The sequence below is a fragment of the Camarhynchus parvulus genome, chromosome 1, assembly GCF_901933205.1.
Source record: "Camarhynchus parvulus chromosome 1, STF_HiC, whole genome shotgun sequence".
Lineage (NCBI taxonomy): Eukaryota > Metazoa > Chordata > Aves > Passeriformes > Thraupidae > Camarhynchus > Camarhynchus parvulus.
Genome location: NC_044571.1, coordinates 32,364,276 through 32,390,716, shown reverse-complemented (window position 1 = coordinate 32,390,716; position 26,441 = coordinate 32,364,276). Strand labels below are relative to the sequence as shown.

The 26,441-nt window shown below is 38.7% G+C and overlaps 1 protein-coding gene across 1 annotated transcript in view; it reads left to right on the top strand.

The window, feature by feature from the left end:
- Positions 1 to 26,441, top strand: part of GABRB3 (gamma-aminobutyric acid type A receptor beta3 subunit) — a 115,854-nt gene that overhangs the window by 72,238 nt on the left and 17,175 nt on the right. The window contains exons 4-7 of the mRNA XM_030957985.1: positions 6,611 to 6,831; positions 12,700 to 12,782; positions 13,844 to 13,981; positions 21,787 to 21,939. Coding sequence (XP_030813845.1) covers positions 6,611 to 6,831; positions 12,700 to 12,782; positions 13,844 to 13,981; positions 21,787 to 21,939 — 595 coding nt within the window. The remainder of the gene's footprint in view (positions 1 to 6,610; positions 6,832 to 12,699; positions 12,783 to 13,843; positions 13,982 to 21,786; positions 21,940 to 26,441) is intronic.

The window sequence follows — 26,441 nt, the reverse complement described above, 5'->3', positions numbered from 1 at the left end:
TGCTTCTTGAAACAAGTTCAGTGAATCACTTAGCCTAGCATTAGTTTTCTCCTGTATGTCTTTTTTTTTTTTAAGGGTATTTAATGGTATTTTTTATGACTTGATCTCTTTGAGAGTTTTCAAGAACAGCATCTATACATCTGGCATTTCTGTTCATCTTTCTCAGGAGTCACCTATCAGATACGGAAATTTTTGTTCTATCTGTCCATCAGTAAGTGGATTTTGATTGTAATTTATCACAAATTCTGTGGACAGCTCTTCAGGGATGTAGTGTAAGACCATACTTCTTTTTTGCTAGCTTTTTGCTCTGGGTCTGAGAGTATTATACCCATGAGGTGTAAAGGTGTGTGTTAGTTTTCCTTTATCAGTCCTTTGGGAATAGAAATTCCTGATTACTGAGAAGCCTGGGGTGTTGTAATACCTGTGACACTCTGAATCAGAAAAGGTATATTGAAGTATTCTACCCCCACTCTCATCTGTCAGGGATTAAATAGCCCAGGCTGTCTTCTTGTTGTCTTATGTCCTTCGACTTAAATATTTGCAGGAACTTGTTTTTTCTCTATATTCACCGTCCAAAGCTCACCCCAAGCAATTGCTTTCTTGTCAGCTGGTGTCCTCTGATGTTGGGATGAGAGAGCATCCCAAGAGCAGGAAAGCATCCCCATCAGTTTGGGGTGGGTAGAGGAGCAGAGAGAAAAGAGCCAATACCCAGATTTTGAAGAGTGAGCTCCACTGGCCATGGGGAAGGTGCTGGGGGCAGTACCCCTCAGGGTGCCTGGTTGCTCCCTTCATTCCTGCTCAGAAGCTTCAATTCCACTGCAGGGACCACCACCTGTGCCCAAAAAGCAGTGGAGGAGCTGCTTTGGCTGGTTGCTATGTCAACTGTGCTCTCTTTGCCTGAAGAAAGCCAAGTGCTGGTTGGTATGGCAACCCTCCTCGGAGCACCCAGGGATGCTTGATGGGGAACAGGCTCTTTGGAGAAGGCACTGGGGTATCAGTGGAGGTGGAAGCTCTTGTGCCAGAGGGTGTGAGGGGCAGGAAAAACCCATGGAATCACACATTTATTTGGAAAAGTGTTTTGTAGAGTCAAGTAGGTTTTTCGGGGCTAAATAATTCTTGTTTATAACACCATCCTTTTGTGTTTCAGTAGAAAAGGAAAACAGTAATGATAATTTTGTACAAAAGGTACCCAGACAAGATTGATGTATGGAGGGTCACGCTGAAATCAGCATGATTGAGGTGCTTTAGCAGTTTCTTAATGGAAGAGTATTGTAACCACATGCTGGGGAAAATATGTGCTATGTTTTCAACCTGTCAATATTGCAGAGGTTTTGCATAATGTCAAAGAAAAGCCCAAGTCAGGATCTTCTAGGTGAGATGAGCCTTTATTGTAACAGCAGGTAGGCCAAGAAACATTAGAAGAAGCAGCTTTGGTGGACTAGAGTGGATGAGTGTGGTGTCTGTGTGCATGCTCAGGTCTCCTTCACTCATGCTGCCCAGGAACTCCATCTATTGCCAGAGGCATTCTCATCAGGCAGTTCTCTTGTAAAAGATTTTACAGAAAAACAGACTTTTTGGCTTTCTCCATTTTCTGGGGATTGAGTAAGAAACTGTATTGTTTAGACATTGGACAACCCAAAATGTCACCAAGTAAAATATAATGTGAAAATACAGGTTTCAGGCATTAGAACAGGCTGCCCAGGGAGGTGGTGGAATCACCATTTCTGGAAGTGTTCAAAAGGCCTGTAAATGTTTGGTGCTGAATATGGTGATTAGTGTTTGGACTCAATGATCTTAGAGGTCTTTTCCAGCATTAATGATTCTGTGATTCAAAATTCTTTCTTTAATAATTTTTTTCTTTAATATGAAGGTTACTGAAGCTATTAAAAAATTTTGAATTCTGAGAAAAATGTTTATGTGATCATCTTACACAACTGACTAGCATTGCTGGTAAATTCTGATTTCTTATGGTTAGCCTTTCAGAAAATGTCTTTATTAAACTCTTTTTTAACAATGTGAATTAATGTGTGCATTAATCCATTTGTCAGGTCTCTTCTGTGTATGGTAGGGTAGTAAGAGATTTACAGATATGTTGACAGAGCATAGGTTTCATGAGTTTGGCTTTGCAACTCACTTTGGGCTTATTGGGAAGACTATTACTCAATCATCAATGGTGCAGAAATAGCTCTTTATACTACAGGAGCCATATCTAATTTTTGAAATCATGTAGAAGGTGATGGAAGAGACTTTGAAGTTATTAAAGAGACTCAGACATTGATTTTCAGTAAATATTTTTATCCAATGAACAAGTACTTACTTTATTAACTCATCAAAATTAAATAATCCAGAAACTGATGGTAATAATCACATTTGTCTTTTGGTCAAGAAAACAAGGGTGTGAATTTACATACGAATGCAAATTTAAATCAGGAAACTGCATTTCAGGTAGACACAAGGCTATCTTCCCAAGCAGGGAAATAGTTCTTTTTTTGCACCATTTTTCCCCAATATTTCCAATAGTTTTCAATATATTCTTTCATTTCACATTAAGAATTTCTATTGCTTATTTGCCATATTACCAGTATTCCATCTTAAGTATTAATTGCAGTTTTTATCTAGCAATCATTTTGAAGGAAAATTTTTACACCTAATAGAAGACTTGTAACATCAGTGATTCATGATATAGTAAGACAGAAAACAGCGATAGTCAAATTTAGAGCATTATTGCTGCTATAATTATGTTAATTTTATTTTGATGAACAAACTATATTTTCAAATTTTTCTTTCACTGTTATTAAGTGAAGGAGAGGAAAACTAGAGATAACAAATCCTGTAATAGAAAACAAGTAATTGTTTCCTTTGCTGTTACAGCTTATTAGTATTTTTCAATAATTGGTCTTACAGTCAGTGCATTAGGTACTGTACATTATCTGTGTGAAGTGGCTTTTTAGGAGAGGGCTAGTTCTGTTTCCTACATGGCATGCTCGGTCCAAGAGAGAAAAATATAATGTAGAAAATGCTTAAAATGTCTTTGTACATGGTTAGCATATACAATATTTATTAGTCTATAATTCTTGGTTAAGATAAAAAAAATATTAAAATCATAAGCAGTACATACGAAGACCACAGATATTATACACTATTTAACTTGTGATATTAGCCTCTTTATTGTTGTATCTAAATGTCTTATCTTGATAATATCCAAAGGATTATCTCCTATTTGAGGTTTTTAAATTCTGTTTTCCAAGCCCCTTGACTGGGGAAAACTATATTGAAAGAACAGCCATCACAACTTTTTGTGTGCCTTTCCTTACATCAGTGGCATTGTTGCCATGCTAGAAATTCAAGGATGCCTAGCACTGTCTTTTATGCTTGTAGTATGTTTCAGGGTCTTTAAATTCACAAAAGAAAGATTTTGTTGCCTGTGCAGTCGAGCTTTTCCCATTCTGAGGACATTTCACCTGTACTTGAGAAGCACTGTGTTTGTTGGCTGTCAGAGCTTTGAGTGATTTTGTTACCATGCTTGACCTGAAGCATGTTATTCCTGTGAGGATCTGGAGAGGTAAATGTTGAATGTTGCATTGTATTGTTTGGGGGAATAAAATATGTTTTATGGAGGTCTTTGCTGCTGAGAAAATTGTCCACTGCTCTTTGCAGCAGCTAGAATTTCCAAAGCTGGCAGCTCTGTGTCATCTTTGACATACAATAGCACCCTAATGCAGAAGCTGTAGAGGTATGAATCTCTTCTGGCTTTAGACATCTACCCTCTTGACCTCCATATCAGAACTAGTCATCAGAAGCTCCCTGGAGGGAGGTGGCCCTTAATAAACTTTGTAGACTACTTACTGAGTGTTAAAAGTTCATTTTCTCATTTACTTGAAATATCTAGTTCATATTTTCTAGTCTACACTCAAACCATTTTTGCATTTTCCTCTGGGGTCTAGACTAGGGAAAAACTTTCTTTATACATACAAAGTCTTGAAAATTAGTTAATCAAAGAATGAGAACTGATCTGTATGGGTTTTAAGAAGTATATTTTCTGCAGGTAGTGAGCAGCTTGGTGGAGCCACCCTAAGGAACTGGCCTGTCCTGCTCATTTATTACTCCTTGTACAGCCAAGCAGTTTCAGTGCAGTTGTTATATAAGCTTGTTGCTCCTTTTTTTTTTGAGGGAATTGAGAAAGTATCATGGTGGCCAAGCATGGTTCATATTAACTCTTTCTGTCATCATCTTCAGAGAAGGTGAGGCTGGCAAGCCCAAATGTACAAAATGCAAATATAATCATAAACATGAATAGACAGAGTTTTGAGGATTTTAAAATTTAAAATTAAGATGATATAATAAGTAAACAGGGTTGATAGAGAAAGCGCTAGTAAAAGTTTGTACCTTAGAGAATGTCTTTTGGAAGTCCTTTTTCATTCAAGACACAGTAGTTTTGGGATGTCTGATGGTTGTTCTGTTTCTGTGCACAATTTGTAAAGTTGTTCCCTGACACAGTAAATGTTACTTTAAAATAAAATGCCAGATAATTAGTACTTGTATTGTTATGTATGTTTTATTTAGCTAATTAATTACTCCATTCATTAGATGTTAGCATATATTTTATCTTAAACTAAAGGAAAAAGAAAGCTAGCCTAAAACTTTTTTTTTCAGATGTACTGCTTCTCTTATATTTTGGTGCTGGCCAGCTCATTTCTTTCAATGCTATGCAGTACTACCCCTTTACTTCATTTCTAAGTATTATTTTGTGCATATACTCTGCAATTACATGTTGTGAGCTTTTGGTGTGCCGTTCTTGTGACCAAAACTTTTATAATCCCAAATTTCTTGACGTTGCTGTGCAAACCATTATAGTAGCCAGCAAGTTTTGAGTGTTAATTGAAACAAGCTTTAATTAAACAGAGCAAAACACAGCTGGTAGAGGATATTGGTTCTAATGCATCAGTGTTAGAAAACTGATTGCAGAGCATGTGAGGAGAGCGGTGGCCTTTGTGACGTGGTAATGGGAGCGAGGCAGGTGTGCCCAGTGTCTCATGCACCTCGTTCACTGCTGAGCAGGGACCATCAGTCCCACTGAAGAAAGCTGCTGACAAAAAGGTTAGAGCTCATTCTCTTGAGCAGTCATGTCAGATTTGAGGTTTGAGGAATGAGATTCCTTCCAGGCAGCTCCACGTGGGCTCCTTTCTCCCATCACTGGGCCCTTTTGTTTTCAAAGGTCTCCTATTAGTTTCTTAAAATGGGAACAGCTTTTCCCTGATATCTATGGTGATTTATTTTTCTAAGCAATTAAATTTGATTTCTTTAAACCATAGCAGCTCCCTCATTAAAGAGAATGAATCACTGAATCAAAAATGCAAAGTCTCTAAGTGTGAAAGGCAGGCTCAAGTTTCATATGATTTCAAGGAAAGACTTGAGGGAAACAGGGCAAAAGCAGTGCCTGGACTTGGATTGGGTCCACATGAAACCCATTACAAGAATGGACCATTCCCAACAGCTGTGCTGGAAAACTTGAGCATCCTTTTCCCAAACGAGCGGCAAGCCTGAGAGGTTTTGCATTACCAGCTTGTAGAACCAGATGCAAATGCAGGTATCCTGTGGCTTGCACACCTGCTGCTAAATATTTAAATGTGTTTAGAGATCACATAAATTTCTCAGTATTTTGTGAAGAATCTCATGAAGTGTTTTATTGTTTAGAGCACTTCTGTAATTTGAAAATCAGAGTTTTAATGGCCTGTACTTATGGTCTCATTTATTTAATGTGATTTATTTTTTCAGTTTTGCTGGTGCATAACTTTAAAATGTTCAGAGGCATTCTTTTTAATGTTTTGTAATACCATGAAGCTAATGAATGAGGCCTACCATCTAAGCCTTTCAAAGCATTTCAATATAGCATTATTACGATATGAGGAAGTCAGGTTAGCAAATTCTGAAATGAAATAAAGAAATTTTAAATGGATGTTTTAAGCTTCTGTATCCATGTTTAGGCTTTTACATTAGTGATCACAGCTTGTAGAAAATACCATAAACCTTAAAACTGACAAAGTTATGAAAACCAAACATTGATATTAGTGGGACTTTAATACAATTTACTGTTATTCAAAATATCAGTGTAGTCTGTTGATGAGAAAATATTTGTGTTACTGCAAAATGCAGTCTCACACAAACGTACATGTATAATCAACATACCTTCAGCTTATTTTTCAGGCAGAAATTTGCATACTGCTTCAAACTACTTTAAATGTTTTTCCATTTATCTGTCATTTTTAAAAATGGGGAAGATGGCAGTATTTACCCATGGTGTCATTTATCATTCCACAAATATGATAATTTTGGGCAGTTGTGAGTGGAACTGTATGAAAGAAAAGCAGGAGCAGGACAAATGATACTGATACCTGCTGGATTTCATAGCAGTTGAAATGCCCCCTTCATCTAGAGCGATACTTGAATGATATAAACTATTTATTAAGTGATGCAAATATTTAATTTTTATTAAACATTTAAAAATAATAAATTTAATCAACGGCAGAATAAGCTATCAAGAGGGAAAATATTGTCCTAGCTACACAAAGTATGGTTGACTCTTGTACTTCTCTTTTTTTTTCCTCACCAGGATTACACTTTGACTATGTATTTTCAACAATACTGGAGAGATAAGAGGCTGGCTTATGCTGGCATACCTCTCAACCTCACGCTTGATAACCGAGTGGCAGATCAGCTTTGGGTGCCTGACACTTACTTCTTAAACGACAAGAAATCATTTGTGCACGGTGTTACTGTGAAGAATCGAATGATTCGCCTCCACCCGGACGGAACGGTGCTTTACGGCCTCAGGTCTGTGCTCCCACGATGAAGATTTCATCACTGATGCAATGTGCTGTTGATGTTTGCTTCCTGGTACAAGGTTATTACAAACATTGGCTAGCTTATTATGTAACCTTCGCTGTAACTCTAAGAGATGCCAGTAGAAAACAAATGACACACTCGATGTTTCTTTATTTTGCCAGAAGCGCCTTCAGTCAGGTTTTATCTGTTTCTGTACAGTCACCATATCTGGAAAGCCCACTGGCTATAGGCAGCAGAAAGGCACATATTAATTGTAAACCTGAAAATCCTGTCTAAAATACAGGCAGTAAGATGGAATGTGGGTGCTTATGTTGTCTCTTGATTTGTTCATAGTCTATAAAAAAAAAAGCCAGAAGTAGCCCTGGCTGGGGAGAATCAGCCACAGCTAAGATCGTGACCCAGTATTTTCAGTGATTTCTTCAAGCAGGAATCAGCACTGTAATTGCTACATTTCAAACCAGAGGTGCAAAGTGACCTTACATTCTCTTGCTTTCTACCTATTTTAGGTTTGACTTGTGTTTTCTTTCTTTTCTGCCATAACTTTTACGGTTAGAAACGCTGAAGTATCCTTCCCTTAGCAAACTTAAGTACACCAGCAAAAATCCTTATGGAAAACCCAGAAGTATCAAAATATTGCTTTCTTTGAACAGGTTTTTCATTTGCTCCAGTGGTTTAAACCAGCCAAACAAGTCTTTGCCAGCGAAAGCTCCTTTTCCGTAGTTGGAACTTCCTTGTATACTTAAGCAGAGATAATTACTCAAGATCGGTGCACATAGATAGTGAAGGATAAAAGTCCCTAATATAGAAATGAAAGAGATCAGAAAAGTGGTGCAGATGTGTTATATATCCAGTATCAGTATTTTGCCTGCTTCTCTTTTTTATTGGTTGAACTTCATCCTTGACTTGGGTCTTGGCCCTCACCTTTTTAACTCCTATTACATTATGGAGAATTGAATGAATCTTTCTAGACAAAATAGATAGACTCAGCCTAATATGAAACTTCAAAGAAGTTTAGAATGTTTTCTCTGTAATTAACCAGTTTTAGCAAAAGGTATTGACCCAGTATGGAACACTACAGGTTTAGGATGCTTTTCTCAAGTGGTTACATGTAAGAAAAGTTATCTGAGATATACTTGTTTTTTCTTCATGTCAAGAAATATCCCCACAGCAATATAATAAAAAAAGTAAAGGAGATTAGAATTCTTGTAATATGTGGAAGTCTTTCTGTCACACTCTAAAAATATTTGGACCCATTCAGGTGAGGATTATCTGTCACAGAGTAGTGTATTTGAATAAGTTGGCTTCCTCTTCTGCAAAATACAAGTGTCCACAGCAGGTGCATTTCACAAAATAGGATTTGCTCAGCAGGGTTTTCACCAGTAGCTCATGTGTAGCACACTTCTTCCCTTTCCTTTTCTCTGAAAGCATGTAATATCCAGGGTGAGATATCCATGGCATGAAGCAGCTAAGTTGCATAGTGAAGAATGGCTGTCTTTAATTAAATCATGTCAAAATATAGACATTGTCATCAAAAGGAAGAAAATATCTGAGCCTTATCTCTGCTCATTTAAAGACCTGTTCTTTGTGTTGTTCCATCACTACCCTACTTCCTCTTTTATGACTTCAGAGCATCCCAATGGCAGTGAGCTCAAGCTGCAGTCCAGAAGCAATGTGGTTGAGGCCAGAACTTGGAGTTTTATGTTCCATAAAGCACAGGGTCACGCAGAATAATAGGTGAAATTTTGGAGGGTTGCAACCAATTACAGGATATCCACAGAACAAAGCAGTTCCTCAACACAAATACAATTGAAAGTGATCCCAAGGCCACACTGGATGTATGTTCTCTTCTGAACAATGTAGGATTTATCACACTTTTGAAGGACTTAACCTTCAGTCATCTAAGGTTCCTCTCTGCTTTAGAGAAAGCACTTTGCTACTGCAGCAGAAGTCTGTGATAGTGGGGAATGGAACAGTAGCTTCTTGAAGTTCAGCCCATTTCTGTGGAATTTTTTTCTTTGGCCAACACACTGAATTTGTTCTGTCTTCTCTGGAATAATCTACAAGGAAAATGACAAAACCTTTTTTTTTTCATAAGAGACTATGGAGGAAGTAACTATTTTATAGTCTGGGGATCAAAAATAGGGTCTGACTGCTTGTGTGTTTCTCATGCATAAACCTCTTGTTTTTAGGTAGTACAATGTTAGCCATTAAAAGTAAATGGAGCTGAGGAATATATGTATTTTATCTGAATGGACTCACATAATTATTACCCATATTTGAAACATTATAGATGTTCGTAGAGTGAAAAGATTAGTTGTGATCAGTCAGACAAGGCAACCATGCTTACTTCTATTCTTTTTGGATGAATGTATTTCTTTATCAAAAAAGTAAACAGGATTGTGACCTAGTCACATATGAAGTATCTATATTGCCTAGACTGATTCATACTGTAAAAGTTTTGGGGACATAAAATATCCTTCTCTCGGTTATGTAGGCAGCACCTCACAGCCCATCACAGATGGGGTTCCTCCTATAAAATATAGCAGTATAATCTGAGCCCAGAAAAGGACAGGAGAATCTATATCCAGAGGAAAGAAAACCAGAGTATGAAATTATAAAAATTTTAAACCATTTCCTTTGTGTGTTGCTTTGACCCAATTTGTATGTGTGTCTGTGTCTGTGTCCTGCTTCATCTTTGTCTGGCTCGTAATCATTCCTCTGTCACTGCCATAATGATGAGTTCTTGAAACCTTGTTGTCTTGTGTCAGGCACCATCCTATCCCATAAAAAGTAAACCTGCTCTTCCCTGGGAGCATGCACAAGCCTGAGCCATTCATATTTGCTTTTGGTGTGCATTTGTGCAAGTTAAATTTGATTGCTTGAATGTTCATTCAGGAGGGACCTCTGAGTACTAAACTTACTTTGAAAAAATGAGGTAAATTTGTTTCTGTCTATTTCTGGCTGCATCCTCTTTTCTAGTTCATTTTTCTGTAGTGTAAAAAATTTTCTTTAGCAAGAATATGCAGTTTCTGGTACTGGAACTTGTGATGCAAACCCCTAGAGTATGTGAACAGATCAAAATAAAAATACATTCCTTAAAAGTCATAACACAATTATTAAGTTGAATATAAATTTGCCAGCTGTATAATTTTTTTACAATATTGTAAAATTAATAATTTGTGTTCTGTAAGGCTGGCATTTATAGCTAGTTATACAACATAATAGTTAAGAGTCTGCTAGCACATTCCCTTTTGTATCAACTTAGCTCATGTGGATTCTGCTGCAGGATCCCACATGAGACCCAGGTTAGTGTAGGCGAATCTTCTAAAGCATGGGAGAGAACCTGCATATCAACAATTTCCAAGCATGCCTACTTGTTTTACTTTGAACACAGTTATTATTTGACTCAGGAGCAAGCCCCTTTCATTGCACAATCAGTATGGTTTTGTTAAGGGCATCATGGCTTGCTTATCAATAATCACAGATTTAAGAATAAGTTTTCTCCTCAAAGACTGTATGTTAATCCTTGTTTTATATGCTTAGCTCTAGCTGCTCTTAGTAATCATATCAAGGAGGCATTCAAAGAATCATAGAAAGCTTTGGGTTGGGAAGGACCTTAAAATCATCCTGCCATGGGCAGGGACATCTTTGATTAGATCAGGTTGCTCAAAGTCCTGTGCAGGCTTCAACACTTAAAGGGATGGAGAATCCAGAACTTCTCTGGGCAACTTGTTCCAGTGCCTCACCACCCTCAAAGTCAAAATTTCATCCTAAAATCTGATCTAAATCTACCACCTTTCAGTGTAATGCTGTTACTCCTTGTCCTACCACTACGCATCCTCCTAAAAAGTCCCACTCCAGCTCTCTCTCTCTTCCTTTGGTACTGGAAAGCTTCTATAAAATCCCCCTGGGACCTTCTCTTCTCCAGGCTAAATAACCCAGATGATTAATCATCTCCATAGTTAATAGCTCTGTGTCTTACCACCCTGCCTGATGTTCCAGAAGGGCATTTGCAGATGATGGTTGCAGAGAAGACATTTCCCTAAACTGCAGAGCAGCTGAGGAGCTGCTGTTTGTACACAGCTCCAGCCCACTGGAATTTGTGTTGTTAACAGAGGAGCCAGAGCAATTCCCAGACGCAGCTTGGAGGAAGGCTGACCTGAGTATCCTCTTGTGATACAATACTTGGGACCTGAAATCCTGTGGGACTAGCATAAGCCTATTCAGAGGACAGTCAGAGGAACCAGTGGTGACAAAGACATGATCACGTTGTACGTAAGGCTGGAATGCACAAAGATCAGCTGTGTGCCTTTCTCACTGGCTACTGGTAGGAATATAAGTTAGAAGATGGGCTGAGTAACAGATCCTTGAGCTTTTTCCTCTCCTTCCTCTTTCATTGCCTTTGTGCTCATACAATTGTCTCTCCCTGTGCAAAGAAATGACAATATTTTCTTGCAAAAGAGCCTTCTCAGTCAGTGAAGGGTAGCCTCTGTTGTCCTATGAGACAGCAATAATGGTCTTAATCCCTTTCTTTAGATATTATGTAGTTATTCATCTAAAATGATCCTATATACTAAGGATAAGCATTCTTTCCTTCCTTTTCTTTGAGATTGGATAGAACATACATAATAACAACATAGGGGTTTTTTACTGTGAAAGATGTGAAAAATAGCACCTAAATACTTTTTTCTTTTGAAACATTGCCCGGGAATATTAAAGTAGTTTATCAGATTAGAAGACTGTAATTTGAGAAGGTTAATGGGTAGAAGAAAGAACTTCAGAGAAAACACATGAAAAAAACATTAACATTGAGGGTTCTAGCTTTTAGAGGTACATTTAAGGCATTTTCCCATCTTGTATTTATTAGCATAAATTATCACTAGAATATTATTTGTTTAGGAACAAACTGTGCAACATCCATGTCTTGTTTATATCAAAAAAGGATCAGTAAGGAATGGAGCTAGTCAGATTCAGAAGATAATTTATACGAAGCCATTATAAAAACAATGATGCATAATAATGTACATACCCTTGGTGAAGGCTGTGATTCAGAAAAACATCAGAACATGCTGCAGATTAATTATGAGCATATGGTTTTATGTGTCTAAAGTTAGAACAAATATATAAATCCATTAATTACAAAATGAAGTGACAGTACTGTGTGAAGCTGTTAAGACAGTTGTTCTGGTTGCACATGTTTGTTGTTGACTCTCCTGATCTACAAGAGGTTGATGAATAATGCTGATTCATCAGTAGTGAAATGTTTTGCAAAACCGTCCTTAGGGTGCTAAATGGTTAAATAGACAGAGAAGTGAAAGTGTTTTGTTATTCGAGGAGAAAACCTAAAATTCAATATGGAGCTTCACAACAAAATCCTCTTCCCATTTGAAAACCAGAGAAGTAAGATTTAAAACAAAGCATTTTGCTGGACTTAAAACTTTTTTCAACATTTCAAGGTTTTTTTTCTAGACCTGCCACAAAACCAAGAAATCAGTTATTCATGCAGCTGCAATCATTTTGACATTTGTAGCAGACTATTTTCACTTCATGCTTTCTGTTATAAAGTTGTATCTTTTAATCTCAGCAAATGTTCATGTAATATTTGCATATGAGGATAGGTCCATTGAACCCCAAAGGGGCTGATTGCATAAGGGTAATTCACAGCCAGTTGTTCCACTGAAAGTCAGTGTAATTGCTGCTCTATTAGGCTGCTGCTCAATGTAAAAATATGGACCAGATTCTCAGGTATTGTAAGCTATTCTTCAGAGGGTCTTCACTTTGGAAGAGGAACAACCCCATCACCTAAAACCTGGATTACTGGCTTTATGGTAAAACTGTTTGATGCTTATATTTCAGAATCACAACCACTGCAGCATGTATGATGGACTTGAGAAGATACCCATTAGATGAACAAAACTGTACTCTGGAAATAGAAAGCTGTACGTACCTAAGAAAATGCATGTAAAATCTAATTTGGATAGAGTTGGGTTTTTTTTTGTTGTTTTATAGAACTGTGTAATATTTATACATGTGTCTATAAACAGTATTTGAATCATGTAATTGTCACCATTTGGATTTTTTGTTTGTCTGTTTATTTGAATTATTAAAAGATATAAGGAGTCATCCATTTCTACATAGATGAATACATCCTAGAAAAATGAAGTGAGGACAGAATGAAGTAATTTAGTATTCCTGCCTCACTTGGCAGAGGTAGTGACTGGATGCTTATCTTCAACACGAGGGATGAATATTTGTATTTTTATCAGATTTATTTTCAAGAGAGCAAGCACTGTGATGCACTTTCCTTTCAGTATGCTTTATTAGGTATGGATCATCTTGGTGCAGGACCTACCATGGGATTTCAGACTGACCCCATTTATGATTTGAAATTGTGTACAAAAAGAACAGCATTCTCTTTTTCACCTAGTCATGTCCTAGGATTGCAATATTCAGATGTATATTTGCTCTTCAGAAGTATCTGGTCCATTTCTGCTACTGGCTGGAAAATGTGGGCCATATACAAAAAATACCAGTATATATTCCACATTCAGCTGTTGCCCTCCACTAGTGGAAGCTATGGAAATGATGCAACTCACAGTTTACTATGAGTGGAAAAGGTCTGCCCTAGCTATGTTTCTCTGTGTTCATTGAATAATCAACCTTCTTCTGGTGATTATCAGTGTAAATATACATTTAGTTTCAGTGCTAAATGCATTTGATACCCTAAATTTTGGATAGTGTTTTCTTCTCACTGTGACCATTAGTGAATAATACATGAGTGATAAAAAAAAAAGGTAAAATAAAAAGAAAGCTGAGTATTTTGCCTAAAATTCCCAGGCAGACTGTAATGGTGTAGCGATTTGGGAGACCTTCCCACAGGCAAAATACCATACAGCTCTGCAGCTGTACCAAATCTTTTTGTTGTCACAAATGACAAGCTGCATGTTTGAAGCTATGTTTGAGTCTGCTGTTATTTCTGACTCTCTTGCTTTGCCTGCAGATGGCTACACAACTGATGACATAGAGTTCTACTGGAGAGGTGGAGACAACGCAGTCACTGGCGTGGAGAGGATTGAACTTCCTCAGTTCTCCATCGTGGAATACAGACTGGTGTCAAAGAATGTTGTCTTTGCCACAGGCAAGTATTGCCATTTGCCCATTTAGTGTTTCATTTTCTTGTGCATGAAATTACTGTTTTGTTAATAATAATTAACTATTCTTACCAGTCACAATATGTAGCCTGTGTTGCATGTTTGGGTAAAGAAATTACTTGACAAAGCCTGGAGGTAGGAGCCCATGAAAATTCCAGACTGGCATTCAGTACTGGATTCAGCTGTGGGGCCTCCAACACAAGAAGGACGTGAACCTGTTGGAATAAGTCCTGAGGAGGGCCACAAAGATGATCAGGGGCTGGAGCACCTCTCCAATGAAAACAGGCTGAGAGAGTTGGGGATAAGCCTGGAGAAGAGATAGCACAAGGGCAAATGGCTTCATACTGAAAGAGGGTATATTTAGATTAGATACAGGAAGAAATTCTTTACTGTAACAGTGGTGAGGCAGTAGTTTGCCTAGAGAAGTTGTAGATGCTCCATCCCTGGAAGTGTTGAAGGCCAGGCTGGATGGGGCTTTGAATAGCCTGGTCTAGTCAAAAGTGTCCGTGCCTATGGCACTGGAGTTGTAACTATGTAGTCTTTAAGATCCCTTCCAATCCAAACAATTTTGAGATTCTTTGCCTCCTTGTTTATTTTTATTTTTTGTGTATGTGTGTGATACTTAACTAGATACCTAAATATCTATGATCTAAATAAGTGTTAAGTCATTCACCTCTGAATCATGAGTTTAAATGTAACCTACAGGGTAGCTGATCATTCATAAATGTGTTTTGGCATGCTAGGTCAAAAAGCCACCAATTTTATAAACACCTCCTTGCAACTTTTCAGTGCATGTTTGTTTTGTTGTTATATAGTGAATGCAATGTCTCTTGATTTGCACTGATAGATATACAATACTTTATATACAGCCATCCAGAGCATTTGTAAAGTGTTAAAGTGTTAAAATTCAATCCCTGCTTGTTTCCTTGAAGATAGAATAAAAGCTAGTAGCAACTCACAGTACTGGATGTCTTTAGATTACAAAGTGCAAGGTTGGCTTACATATTTTGTGCTAGACACCAAAATAGGAATATGTGTGACAAAATCAAAGCAACACAGAAAGCCATCAGCCCATGTGGGGCCATTACTTTGTTCATTATTGGGGCCTTCAGATTTTCAGTGCAGTTCAGACCACAGGAGTGTGCTGTTCCATCTGTCTCAGCACACCAGAACAAATGAAGCACAGCTGAATCATGTTTGTAAGCATCACTTCACCCACTCTTTGGACACAGCATCTGTTTCAAAGTACACAGAAACACAAGTTGTATTTCAGAACAAAATGTAAATATTGCTGGGATTGAAATTAGTATGAGGGGGTTTGCCAGCTGCTGCTGTTCTCGTTTACCATTGTGAATGGAAGATTTTTTTATATAGAGAATCAGTTGCTCTAATCCTATATCCTTCTGTCCTGCAGCTACTGTCACCTTTGGCAGCCAGGGCTTACCTGCCCTCCACAGGACTGGATATGCTTTTGTAGGAAGGCTGGTTTAGACAACAATGAGAATACAGAGAACTTATTTGTGCAGTGACTTTTATGACAGTCCAAGGCCACCTTTTAGTTCAGTATGAAATATTTCACTAGATGCATGACTTAGTAATGTAGAGATGAGAGATTTGTAAAAAATCAGGAAAACAAGAAATCCAAAGAGATGTTACCAATACAAGAGAGACTAAAAAAACTAGGAGTACATATTTCTGTGACTGACCAAATGTTCAGAATATTAATGGTTCTTTCTTAAAAAAAAAACACTAGTGAAAGGAATAAAAAAGTCTCATGCTTCAGGGTTTAAGGCAACTTGGCATTAGGGACTCACAGAGAACAGCATGTTTCTTGTGCCATTTTCTGAAACATTTAATTTTTTTTTCACTGATGAAGACACAATACTGAATTTACTATTGCTTTGATACAGGACATTATAAAAATGCTTGATTAATTATGACATTTTGTGACAAGTATTTCCATGCAGGGAAAAATCACATTTGTTTCTCAAAACCACGTTCAAATCTAAATCTAAAGGAGGCCAGCAGCTCGGATACATAAAGTCAGCAGACACTTTTCAAGTTTCTTCTCAAGAGTTTTTTACAGTCCTAGTAATTAGGGCCAGTTTCTACTTTTTTTTTTTTTTTTGGAAAATAAGTTAGGCATGTTTTTGGCTTTGAGGTTATTGAAGTCTCAGGGGGAGATATTACTTCTTTGAGCGCAATATCTCAGGGAACATTTCAGAGATTTCAGTCCTAGTGTGCTTTGATTGAATAAAACTAAAAGAAGACTTCAGAGTCATGCCATAAACAGCTTTTGGATTAGTTTTTTCTCCTATCCTTCAAGAGAAACTGTGCTGTATAATCTTGTGTAACTTAGGCAAAGGAAAAAAATCTGTTCCCATAGTTACTACTGAGAAGCAATGATAAGCATGGCAAAGCCCTCATCAATAATGACAGAAATCTGGGTGGAGCTGCAAGAATGCTGGAGGAACTGCATACCTGTTGAAGTATAGAATGGAAGCTAAAATTTATCTTGCCAAAATAGCAAAAAAAGTATCTGAAAAAAGTATTTGAAAAAAAAGTATCTGACAAAAATTCAATACAGACAAGTTCAAAATACAGCATCTGTGCAACTAATTATTCCTGTCCAAATTAAAGATAGAGAATGCCAGGTTATGTCAGGGTTCTGTGCGTAGAAATATGGGGGTTGTTGTTGATCTCAAACTGAACATGAGCCAATAAGATCTTTTTTGGGAGAAAAAGAAAAGAAACAAACAAAACCACAAATCTCATAATAAAAAGAAGTCTGATTTACATTGATAATGCTTAAGCTTTGTATATTTGGTCAAGGGTAGCACTCTTGAAGACAGTAATGGCACAGTAGAAAAGGGTTTATGGAAAATAAGTAAGCGTGAGTGAAAATCTGGCAAATGGCATAACTGAGATTAATGGAGAAACAAGTATTGTCATGTAGTTTAAAAAAAGGAGAACGCTTGATTGGGAATTGGATAAAACCTTCAGATGTCTAGAAAGTACCTGCAAAGCCATGTAGAATAGTCTTTTCCCTTTATTCATGATTTTTAAATTGCTATGAAGAAGAAATACCTGGTTTGACTATCCTTCTCACACCAGCTGAAGGCTGTACAGGATACCATAATATTTAAATGGCACTGGATGCCCATATGTCAGCAACTGAATGAAGCCCACAGTCAAATGCTATCCAGTCAGTGCTGTCAGTGAAGCCTAAAGAGCTATTCAGCTCTTGAACACCTCTGTTTTCTCAAATGAATATTTTAAGGCATTCTTCAGTTGCCTAAACATAACAATCTGCTGCTTCTTGAGCTGCTGTAGAAGATCCTGGTTAGCAGTTAGGCTGCTGTTCTGGCATCTTACAGCTTTGTGTTTTATGTTCACCAGCTACTGCTTCAGTATTGATTGCTTAAGTAGTGTTCTGTTCTGCTCTTCTTTAGCCTATCACATCTCAAATGGCTTTAGACACCTCTGTATAGACAGTTAAATCATACCCTTAGAATCAGATGGCTCTAGGTCTAGATCTCCATGGTTTCCACTAACAGCTCATGCTCCATGCATGAGCAAATACCTGCATTCAAACACCTGTATGTGCTAAGTCTGTTACCTGAATCTGCCTCCTAAATGTTTGTTATCCCAAAATGCTTGGATAGTGAACAGGAATGGGGATATGTAAAACACCGCCTAAAAGCTTTAAGTCACATAACAGTCAAAGCCATATTAGCAACCTGTTGGTAAGAGCAGGGTAGTCTTAAAAGATTTGAAAATGAAATATTTGCTGTATTCTGAAAGATCAGTATGTAAAGTACATTTCCAATTAGCCAAAGAACCTTCCCAGAAGAACATATTAAAAGAAAAATTCTGTAACTGACCAACTCTGTTATCTTGTTTCATACTTGGATAAAACAGCAAGAGACTAATTTAGCCTTGAAGCCAGATATTTCAGCTTGCTAACTTTTAATGAAATTGGAACAGAAACAAGTAATCTCTTTTTATCAAGTGCCCAAAACTGTGAAAAAGGAACATTTGGGGCTCAAGTATTGATTAAGTATTTATTTTCATGCTTTCATTCCCAATACTGTTAGATTGAAATACTTCTGGCAAAATTCTGTTATTCCTGTAGTATTTAAATTAGCCCATATACATCAACCTGTTAAATGAGATGGCAGGAAGGATAACAAGGCAAAACAAGGTTAAAAGGAAAAAAACCAGAAGTTTTTTATGGAAACTTAACAACTAGAATTTCCTGGCAATTAATCTCTAAATGTACTGAGCCTTAATAGACAAATCATTATGCAATCATAATCAGACAAGTAACAATGTAATTGTTGAGCTTACCCAGAAGTCAACTTATATTAAATAAGTAATCCACAGAATGGATCTTTCTAGATAAATAAAGATCTGGACTTACAGTTCTTGCTCCATGAAGGTTAGGACCCATCCTTTTCACAGAGCTTTAGCCAATCAGACAAAGAGGGGGAATTAACTACAGGAAATAAGGAGGGGTCCTTCTTTTAACAGGCTTTTTCTACAGACTCCTGTGGCCTGTTTGCTGGAGGTAAGATACTGCAGCAGAGAGGGCAGGCTGAATGCAGGGTCAGTAGATAATTTTTGAAGACATGAAAGCAATTCAGTTGAAAGTAATATAAACTCACAGTCTCAGGGAGAGGTACCTAAAGGAGAACCCTGGTTATGTAGTATGATAAAAAATGAGGCTACCAGTTCATGTTTCCAGTTCAACCTGATCTTAACGAAGTCTATACTCTACTATACGTGTCAACTGCAGTAAGCATCAAACTTCTTTTGTCAGCAAAACTTTTGTTTATATTGCCCAGCAGCCTCACACCATAAAAATCTACCCTGAGACTTGCAGGGTGTGGATTCATCTTGTTCTGATTTATGGGGAATATAATTTCAGTGTCTACATTTGAAGCAGGCGTCTGAGTTGGTCAGAATACAGTCCATGCAGTTGGTGGAGTCTGGAAACAAATTCAGTGCATGTACAGGAGTCCATTTTAGGAGGTGGTGGATAATTCTCTAGGTTTCATTTGCTAGATTGACTGGATGAACTGGAGCTTATGTGTAAGCACAACCAAGCTCATGTGTAAGCAACTCAAGTGAGTTGCTTATTCAACTGCTATTTGAGAGGGCACACAGCAGCCTTCATGGTATCCACATGCTGATCAAAAAGATATAGGGGGGTAAATCATATCTATCAGCTGCATGCTGGTGTCTGAGAGATGTCACAGGGCATCTCAAAAGGGTCAGGGCGGTATCAGATTAGCAACTGAATCTCTGTTACAGTCAACTCCAACTCTAGAGCAGGAAGACAAAAGGCACTGACAGCCCTGGCCCTAGACATGGTTCTTGGGGTTCTAATTTCAGAACAAAAACCTGGTGCTTCAAGCATACTTAGGTTGGTGTCTCTGGTCTTGAGGTCAGCTCTCTGGGGAGTCCCCCTTTAAGGCCAGATCTCACTAGTTTCAGTAATTACCTTACCTAATTAGACAGAAATGGTGCTGAGGTAATGGTTTATGGTCGCAGGTGAGGCATTCAAGATACATGTCTAAAGCTCACTCTGTTATATGGTTTCTCAGTTTGGGATTTCATTACTGAACATTAATAACATATGTGACATACTATTCTCTCACCTGTTGATACACATCAGTTTCACCCACACCATTTCCTGTGCTTTATCAATGGTGAAGTTCTCTCTTCTTTCTCTCAATTTACCTAGTGCATTCGGGGTCCTTGGCTCTGGAGCAAACCAAGAATTGACTTTGATTCAGTGATTCAGTTCTACTGAACTTTATTGAATTAATCCTTCATATTATTTAATCAAAGAATCAGTATTTCAGTTGTCACCTCTATCAGTAATATAACACAGATATCCAGACCTGGACAGGGCTTTTGAAAGTTTTATACACATTTATAGAGAATCCCTTTGGGTGGGTAGTGCATTATATGAAATAATTTTTCTCAACAGAGCTTGATAAAGATTTCTGTCTGATGTTCTACTCTTATTGCAGAAAGGTGATCAGGTCTGCTGCATTTTTGATGTATTTCATGACAGCACAGTTTATATATTCCATTATGGTCTCCTGTTTTATTTATATAATCTGCAGACACAAGACCACAGAAACATTTTCATAAAAATCCAAATGAAAATGTTAAAAAAAAAAAAAAAAAAGCAGGGCTGGTTTCAATGAGAAAACTTGTCTTTTGAAATGAAAGATTGTTTCTCTGAAAATGAAGATGTTAAGCAAGCTGCATATAGATGTTTGCTTGCTGAAAATTGTGTCAACTGCCCCAGACAGCAGAAAACCTTGGTCTAATCAGGCTGAAATACATCCTTCTGATTCCACCAATATACTTCTATTGGTGAAACTAAAAGGCATTTAATTCTGAAAAAAATGCTACTGATTGAAGTAATCACACCAACCAGATATATGTACCAGATATTTCTTTTCCTGGTGATAGTTGTTCTGAGATTGTTTGATACAACAGTTAGAGATATTTGCACAAGTTTGATATTACCTTGATGCTCCTGCTGCCTGGAAATGGTGTGGCATTTTTTTGTTGTATGACTCAAAGCATAACAAACTATCAGGAATGTGATGGAGAGAAATCTGCAGTTTTCACTTCCTTCTTTCCCTTTCTTTCTTAGGAAATCCATCATTCATGTCTATATGGGCAAATCTAGTTCCTTAAGCTCATATGCAAACACATGAATATAATTGTAAGGGAAGTTTTTAATTTTTCATTTTTTCTCTAGATGTAATCTTTCATAGTTTTTACGTATTTGCACTAGAATGGGTGGGAAGTGTTCTAATATCTGGTTGGGCTCTTGGTATGTGCTGAATTTTTTTTTAGTATGTTGACTAAATCTTTTAGATGAGCTGTTAAAAGTATATCTAGGACTGGTACTGTGAACACTGAAATCATGGAGCTAATGTGTGAATGACTACCTTTTTCTTATACAGCTCTACTCAGATTTAATCGTCTTTGCAGTTGGTGAAAAAAGTCACAATTATTTTTAACAATTTGAGATTTCTAAATATATTCATCTGAATATATATATATATATGTCTAAAATGTATTCAGTAAGATTAGTGCCAATTTGAAATTAAGTTGGTGTTGAGGTTATTAATTCTTTCCATTATTAATTTTTTCTGTTTGTAACTGTTCATGAACTATATATATGCACACAAAATTCAAATTTTTTTTGTTTAAAATATGTTTGGAAGAAAAATTTGGTCTGGTTATAATTGACATTAGAGGATCTAGTCTGAAGGCTTTTTCTGTAGTGGAATTCATTACAATTTATTTTTGACACCACAGGCTGCATGTTTCTCATAGTTCAGATGGTTCAGATGTAATTAAGAAGTTTCATCTCTTGAACAACTCCTCATTGTAAAGGAAAAAACTATTACGTATACTCTCAATATAAATTCTGTACAGAAAACTGTGTACTTGGATAAGCATTTTACTTGGACACCTAAGCAATTGTTTGTAAAAACTAACCGGTGCTCACCTATCTGTTCAATAGTCTAAAGTAATTCACTGTCTCTCTTTTTCTTCCCAAATACAAATTACTTGGCTATCACTGTATTCACTGCAAGGTTTCTTTTAATACAGATGAGTAACACAGTGAAGGTGTCATCCCTACTGTTCTGCAGATGTCATATTACCCCACAGAACGTGTAGAAACTGAAGGCAGCTATCTACAAGTGTCTTTCCTTCATTATAAATAACACTGTTTTCCTCTCTCTTTTCTCAGGTGCCTATCCAAGACTTTCATTGAGCTTCAGGTTGAAGAGAAATATTGGCTACTTTATTCTTCAAACCTATATGCCCTCCATACTGATTACCATTTTATCATGGGTGTCATTCTGGATCAATTATGATGCATCAGCAGCAAGAGTTGCCCTTGGTATGTGCTAAAAATGAGTGGGACATTAAAATGTCAGATTTAATGTAGCCTTCAGAGGTTGTTAAAAACTACAACATGATGTCAGTGTTTTGAAATTCCAAAATAATTTGCGTCAAAATCATGTCATCCAGCATTGCCTCAAAAGTGATGTTTCCCCCTTCATGCAAGAGTGTAACCACTAAATCTCCGACATGAGCTGCTCATACAGGTCCCAGACTTGTTCTCATCAAGTTAATGCTGTTGTAATTTCATCTAAGAAACCAGTTCCACAATCATACTTGAGTGTGGGCTTTAGTCCAGCTCAGTGTGGGAGGACAAATGTGGCTCCAAGCCTCCTCCTGAAGTCCTAGGAGAGGACCTCAGCTTTAACTGACACTGGCAGAAACAGTTCAGCATGCAGGGGCACATTAGCTATGGACCATGCCATGCCACCCAACCCTCAGAGTACATGGCGTGTTAAGTGCATGTTTGTGACAGTTTAAAGTGTCATTTACCTCATGACAGAAAAACATGGATTTGGTACAGGTATGTGATTCCTGCCCAAGAACTTTTCAGATCAAGGTATCCTTTAAATAAGGGAAGTTCGCTAGAAAATTGTGCAGTTGACACATTGGAGGGAAGGGATGCCATCCAGAAAAACCTTGAGAGGTGAACCTGCATGAATCCTATGAAGTTCAACAAGGCCAAGTGCAGGATCCTGTATGTGGGTCAGGCAATCCCAAGCACAAGTGCAGGCTGGGTAGAGAATGGATTGAGAAACGGCCCTGAGGAGAAGGACTTGGGGTGTTGGTTGCCAAGGAGCTCAACATGACCCAGCAATGTGCACTTGCAGTCCAGAAAGCCAGCTGTGTCTGGGCTGCACCAAAACCAGTGTGGCCAGCAGGGTGAGGGAGGTGATTCTTCTCCTTGACTGCTCTCATGACACCCCAGCTGGAATACTGGATCTGGGTTTGGGGTCTCCAACATAAGAAGGTCATGGACCTGTTGGAGTGAGTCCAGAGAAAGGTCATGAAGGTGATCTAGGACTGGAGCACCTCTCTCAAGGCAAGCCAAGAGACTTGGTTTTTTTCAGCCAAATCTTACAGCACCTTCCAATACCCAAAAGGGGCCTACAGGAGCATTGGAAAGGGGCTTCATACAAGGGCATGTAGTGACAGGACAAGGAGGAATGGCTTCAAAATGACAGAGAATAGATTTAAATTAAGAAGAGATTCTTGATTGTAAGGATGGTGAGGCGCTGGAATAGGTTGCCCATAGGAGTTGTGGATTCCCTATCCCTTGAAATGTTGAAGGCCAAGTTAGATGTGTCTTCAAGCAACTTGAACTGCACATGGCAGCAAACTTAGATGGTGTTTAAGGTCCCTTCCAAGCCAAACCATTCTGTGATTCTGTCATAGTTTAAGATTAGGATTAGGATTAGGGTTAGGATATTCTCCATTTTAGTGGTCCTTTTAAAACCACACTGCCGCTTTATTCCCCTGTCCCTCTTCCCCCTGCGGGTGGCTGGAGAGAACTGGAGGCACAAAAGGCAAAGATAAGGTAAGAACAATTTACTGGAAACAGCAATGAGACACGAAAAAGAGCAGGATCAGCAACACACTAATAACAAAACTGTACAAAAGAGAGTGGTTCCCAAGCAAAAATGCTCATTGTGCAACTTGTGACTCAGTGGTGGCCACCCTTGCCCCAGCCTGAAGAGAAACCTTCCTCCCAGGGAAAGACTCCCTTCCAGCAACCTCTGGCTATGATGTGAGATGATATAGAATAACCTTTGGTTCCTAGGCATGCCCCCTCCTGGCTACTGCAGAAATTAACCCTGTCCTGGCCAGGACCAGGACAGATTCTATGGCAATATCTCACAGCAAATATTTCATCCTTTACAGAAGCATACTCAGGGATAGCTACACCTAAGGAAGATTAAATGGATCTATAAATCCTTACAAATACTTCTGCCTCTCATCTTGTCCCAAATTCTGTCTTCAACCCTGTGCTTCTCAATTACACGTACCCTGTCACATCCCCATTACCCAAAACTTGTCGCTAAATCTGTGCTATCTGCCTGCTGTATTCTCTTATTTTCTTAAAACAGGAACACACTCCCTATTTCCCTTTATTTTCTGTAATGTACCACAGCAAACCCAGACTCCAACCCGTGTCCCTGTGATTTCCTTTTTCCTTACCCCATGTCTCCCAAGGTCCCACATACCAAAGCAGGCAGGCTAGCCACCTTTGTGCAACATATTATCCAGCATTTGAATTTGGGTAGCTGGAGACACTGTAGATTAACTGCAGTTACTGTGCAGTAATTCTGCATATCCTGTGGGTTAGCTGGTGCGTATGGGCATGACACAGTCTGGCATTACCATTCAGCAGCCAGGGCTTGTTTAGCAGCTTGTAGCTAAGTAGTAGCTTAATAGGAAGTGGGGCATAAAGCCCAAACACCTCTGATGTGTTCATAAATGAGCTACTGGATAGCAGAGATCCACCCAGGTGGACCAAGTGATGCTGCATTCAAACACAACCATCACCATTAGATACATACTGGCCAGGACTGCAGAGAACAGATGGTTAGACAGAAGTTACCATACCCAGTGACATTCCATGCCCTTCTGTTACAGGTTAATGAGATTTTTCCTTGTTTAAGGAGCAAGACTGTCTCATGTGACCCATTTCTGTGTAGGAAAAGTTCATCAAGTACTGTAAAACAAATATCAGAGCAAAAATCATAGAGTACAAGGCAAGCTCAGGAGACCAGATGTTCTATTTCCAATTGGTAAAAAGTCCTTTTGAGAGGACAAAAATTCATCTAATAGTTTCTTCTCAGAAAACAATTAGTGCCTTGGTGATTATGTCAGTGGCGTTTGTATAATAAAGTTCAGTATCATGGGTCTAATCCTATGTTCCTTTGTATACCCCCTCTTATTAGTCTTAAGCTGGTACCACAGAATCACAGAAAATGATGAGTTGAAAGGTCCCACGAGGGACCCACAGGAGTCCAACTCCTGTCCCTGCACAGGACCATGTCCAAGAGTCACACCATGGGCTCAAGAGGATTGTGCAAATGCTTATTGAACTCTGTCAGGCTTGGTGCTGTGACCACTGCCCTGGGGAGCTGTTCCAGTGCCCAATCACCCTTTGGGTGAACAGCCTTTTTCTAATATCCAACCTAAACCTCCCCTGACACAACTTCAGGCCATTCCTTTGGGTCCTGTCACTGGTCACCACAGATCAGTGCCTGTCCCTCCTCTTCCCCTCATGAAGAAGCTGTAGACTGCAATGGGGTCTCCAGGCTGAACAGACCGAGTGACTTAACTTGCTCCTCATACAGCTTCCCCTCACGACCTTTCACCATCCTCGTTGCCCTCCACTGGACACTTTTCTAATAGTTCAATATCTTTTTTACAGTGTGGTGTCCAAAACTGCACACAATATTCAAGGTGAGGCCACCCCAGTGCAGAGCAGAGTGGGACAATCCCTTCCCTTGCCCAGTTGGTGATGCTGTGTCTGATGCTCCCCAGGACACGCTTGGCCCTCCTGGCTGCCAGGGCACTGCTGGCTCATGTTCAAGCTGCCATCCACCAGGACCCCCAGCACTTTCTGCAGCACTGCTCTCCAGCCTTTTGTTCCCCAGTCTGTCTGTACATTGAGGTTTGCCCCATCCCAGGTGCAGAATCGAGCATTTCCCCTCATTGAATTCCACATGGTTGGTGATTGCCTGCCCAGTCCTCTAATTTGTCAAGGTCTCTCTGCAGGGCGTTCCTGCCTCCAGGGGAGGCAACAGCTGCTCCCTGTTATGTAGTGTCTGTGAACTTACATGGCATCCTAATGTGAACTGCTATAAAATCTCAAAGGCAATATAGCACCTTTGGACCTGTATGACTGGCTGAAAAGCGCAGTACAAAGAAGTATTTGTTCAAGGAAGCATTCCCAGTGCAATTCTTGGGACACAAACTTTTACTCAACCCCTGCCAGAAGCCGCTATTCCTCTGCAAGAGCCTGATTCTATTCCTTCACTTCCATGTTTTGCCCCTGTGCCGCATCCCTTGCTGCACTGAACCAAGTAGTTGCCTCCGGAGTGAAGCCAAGGTGCAGAGCCAAGGCAGCTCATTCAGAGACTATGTGCTATGGACAGTGCGGATGGACAATGATTTAGGGCTGATCTCAAGAGAAATATTCAGACCTATCAATTCTGCTCTCAACTTTCTGCTAGTTAGCCCTAGAAGTTCCTGAATTCAGTGCTTTGAGGAGAAGAGTAATCTCTGGAGTCCTCCCTTGTGGGAAGGACTATAATCACAAGATTATCTTATTTTTTTTGTCTTAAGGGAGTGTCAGCTTCTTCTCCAGCTGTGATTTAAAATAAATTCTTGAGCTTCAGAAGGACATTTGGCCACAGGATTTCAGGATCTCCCAGGGAATGTATTTCCCTTTGGTTAGTGATAGCTACCTTTCTATTCAGTGTGCCTAATCTTCTGGATCACCAGACGTCTGGCATCAATGCACAC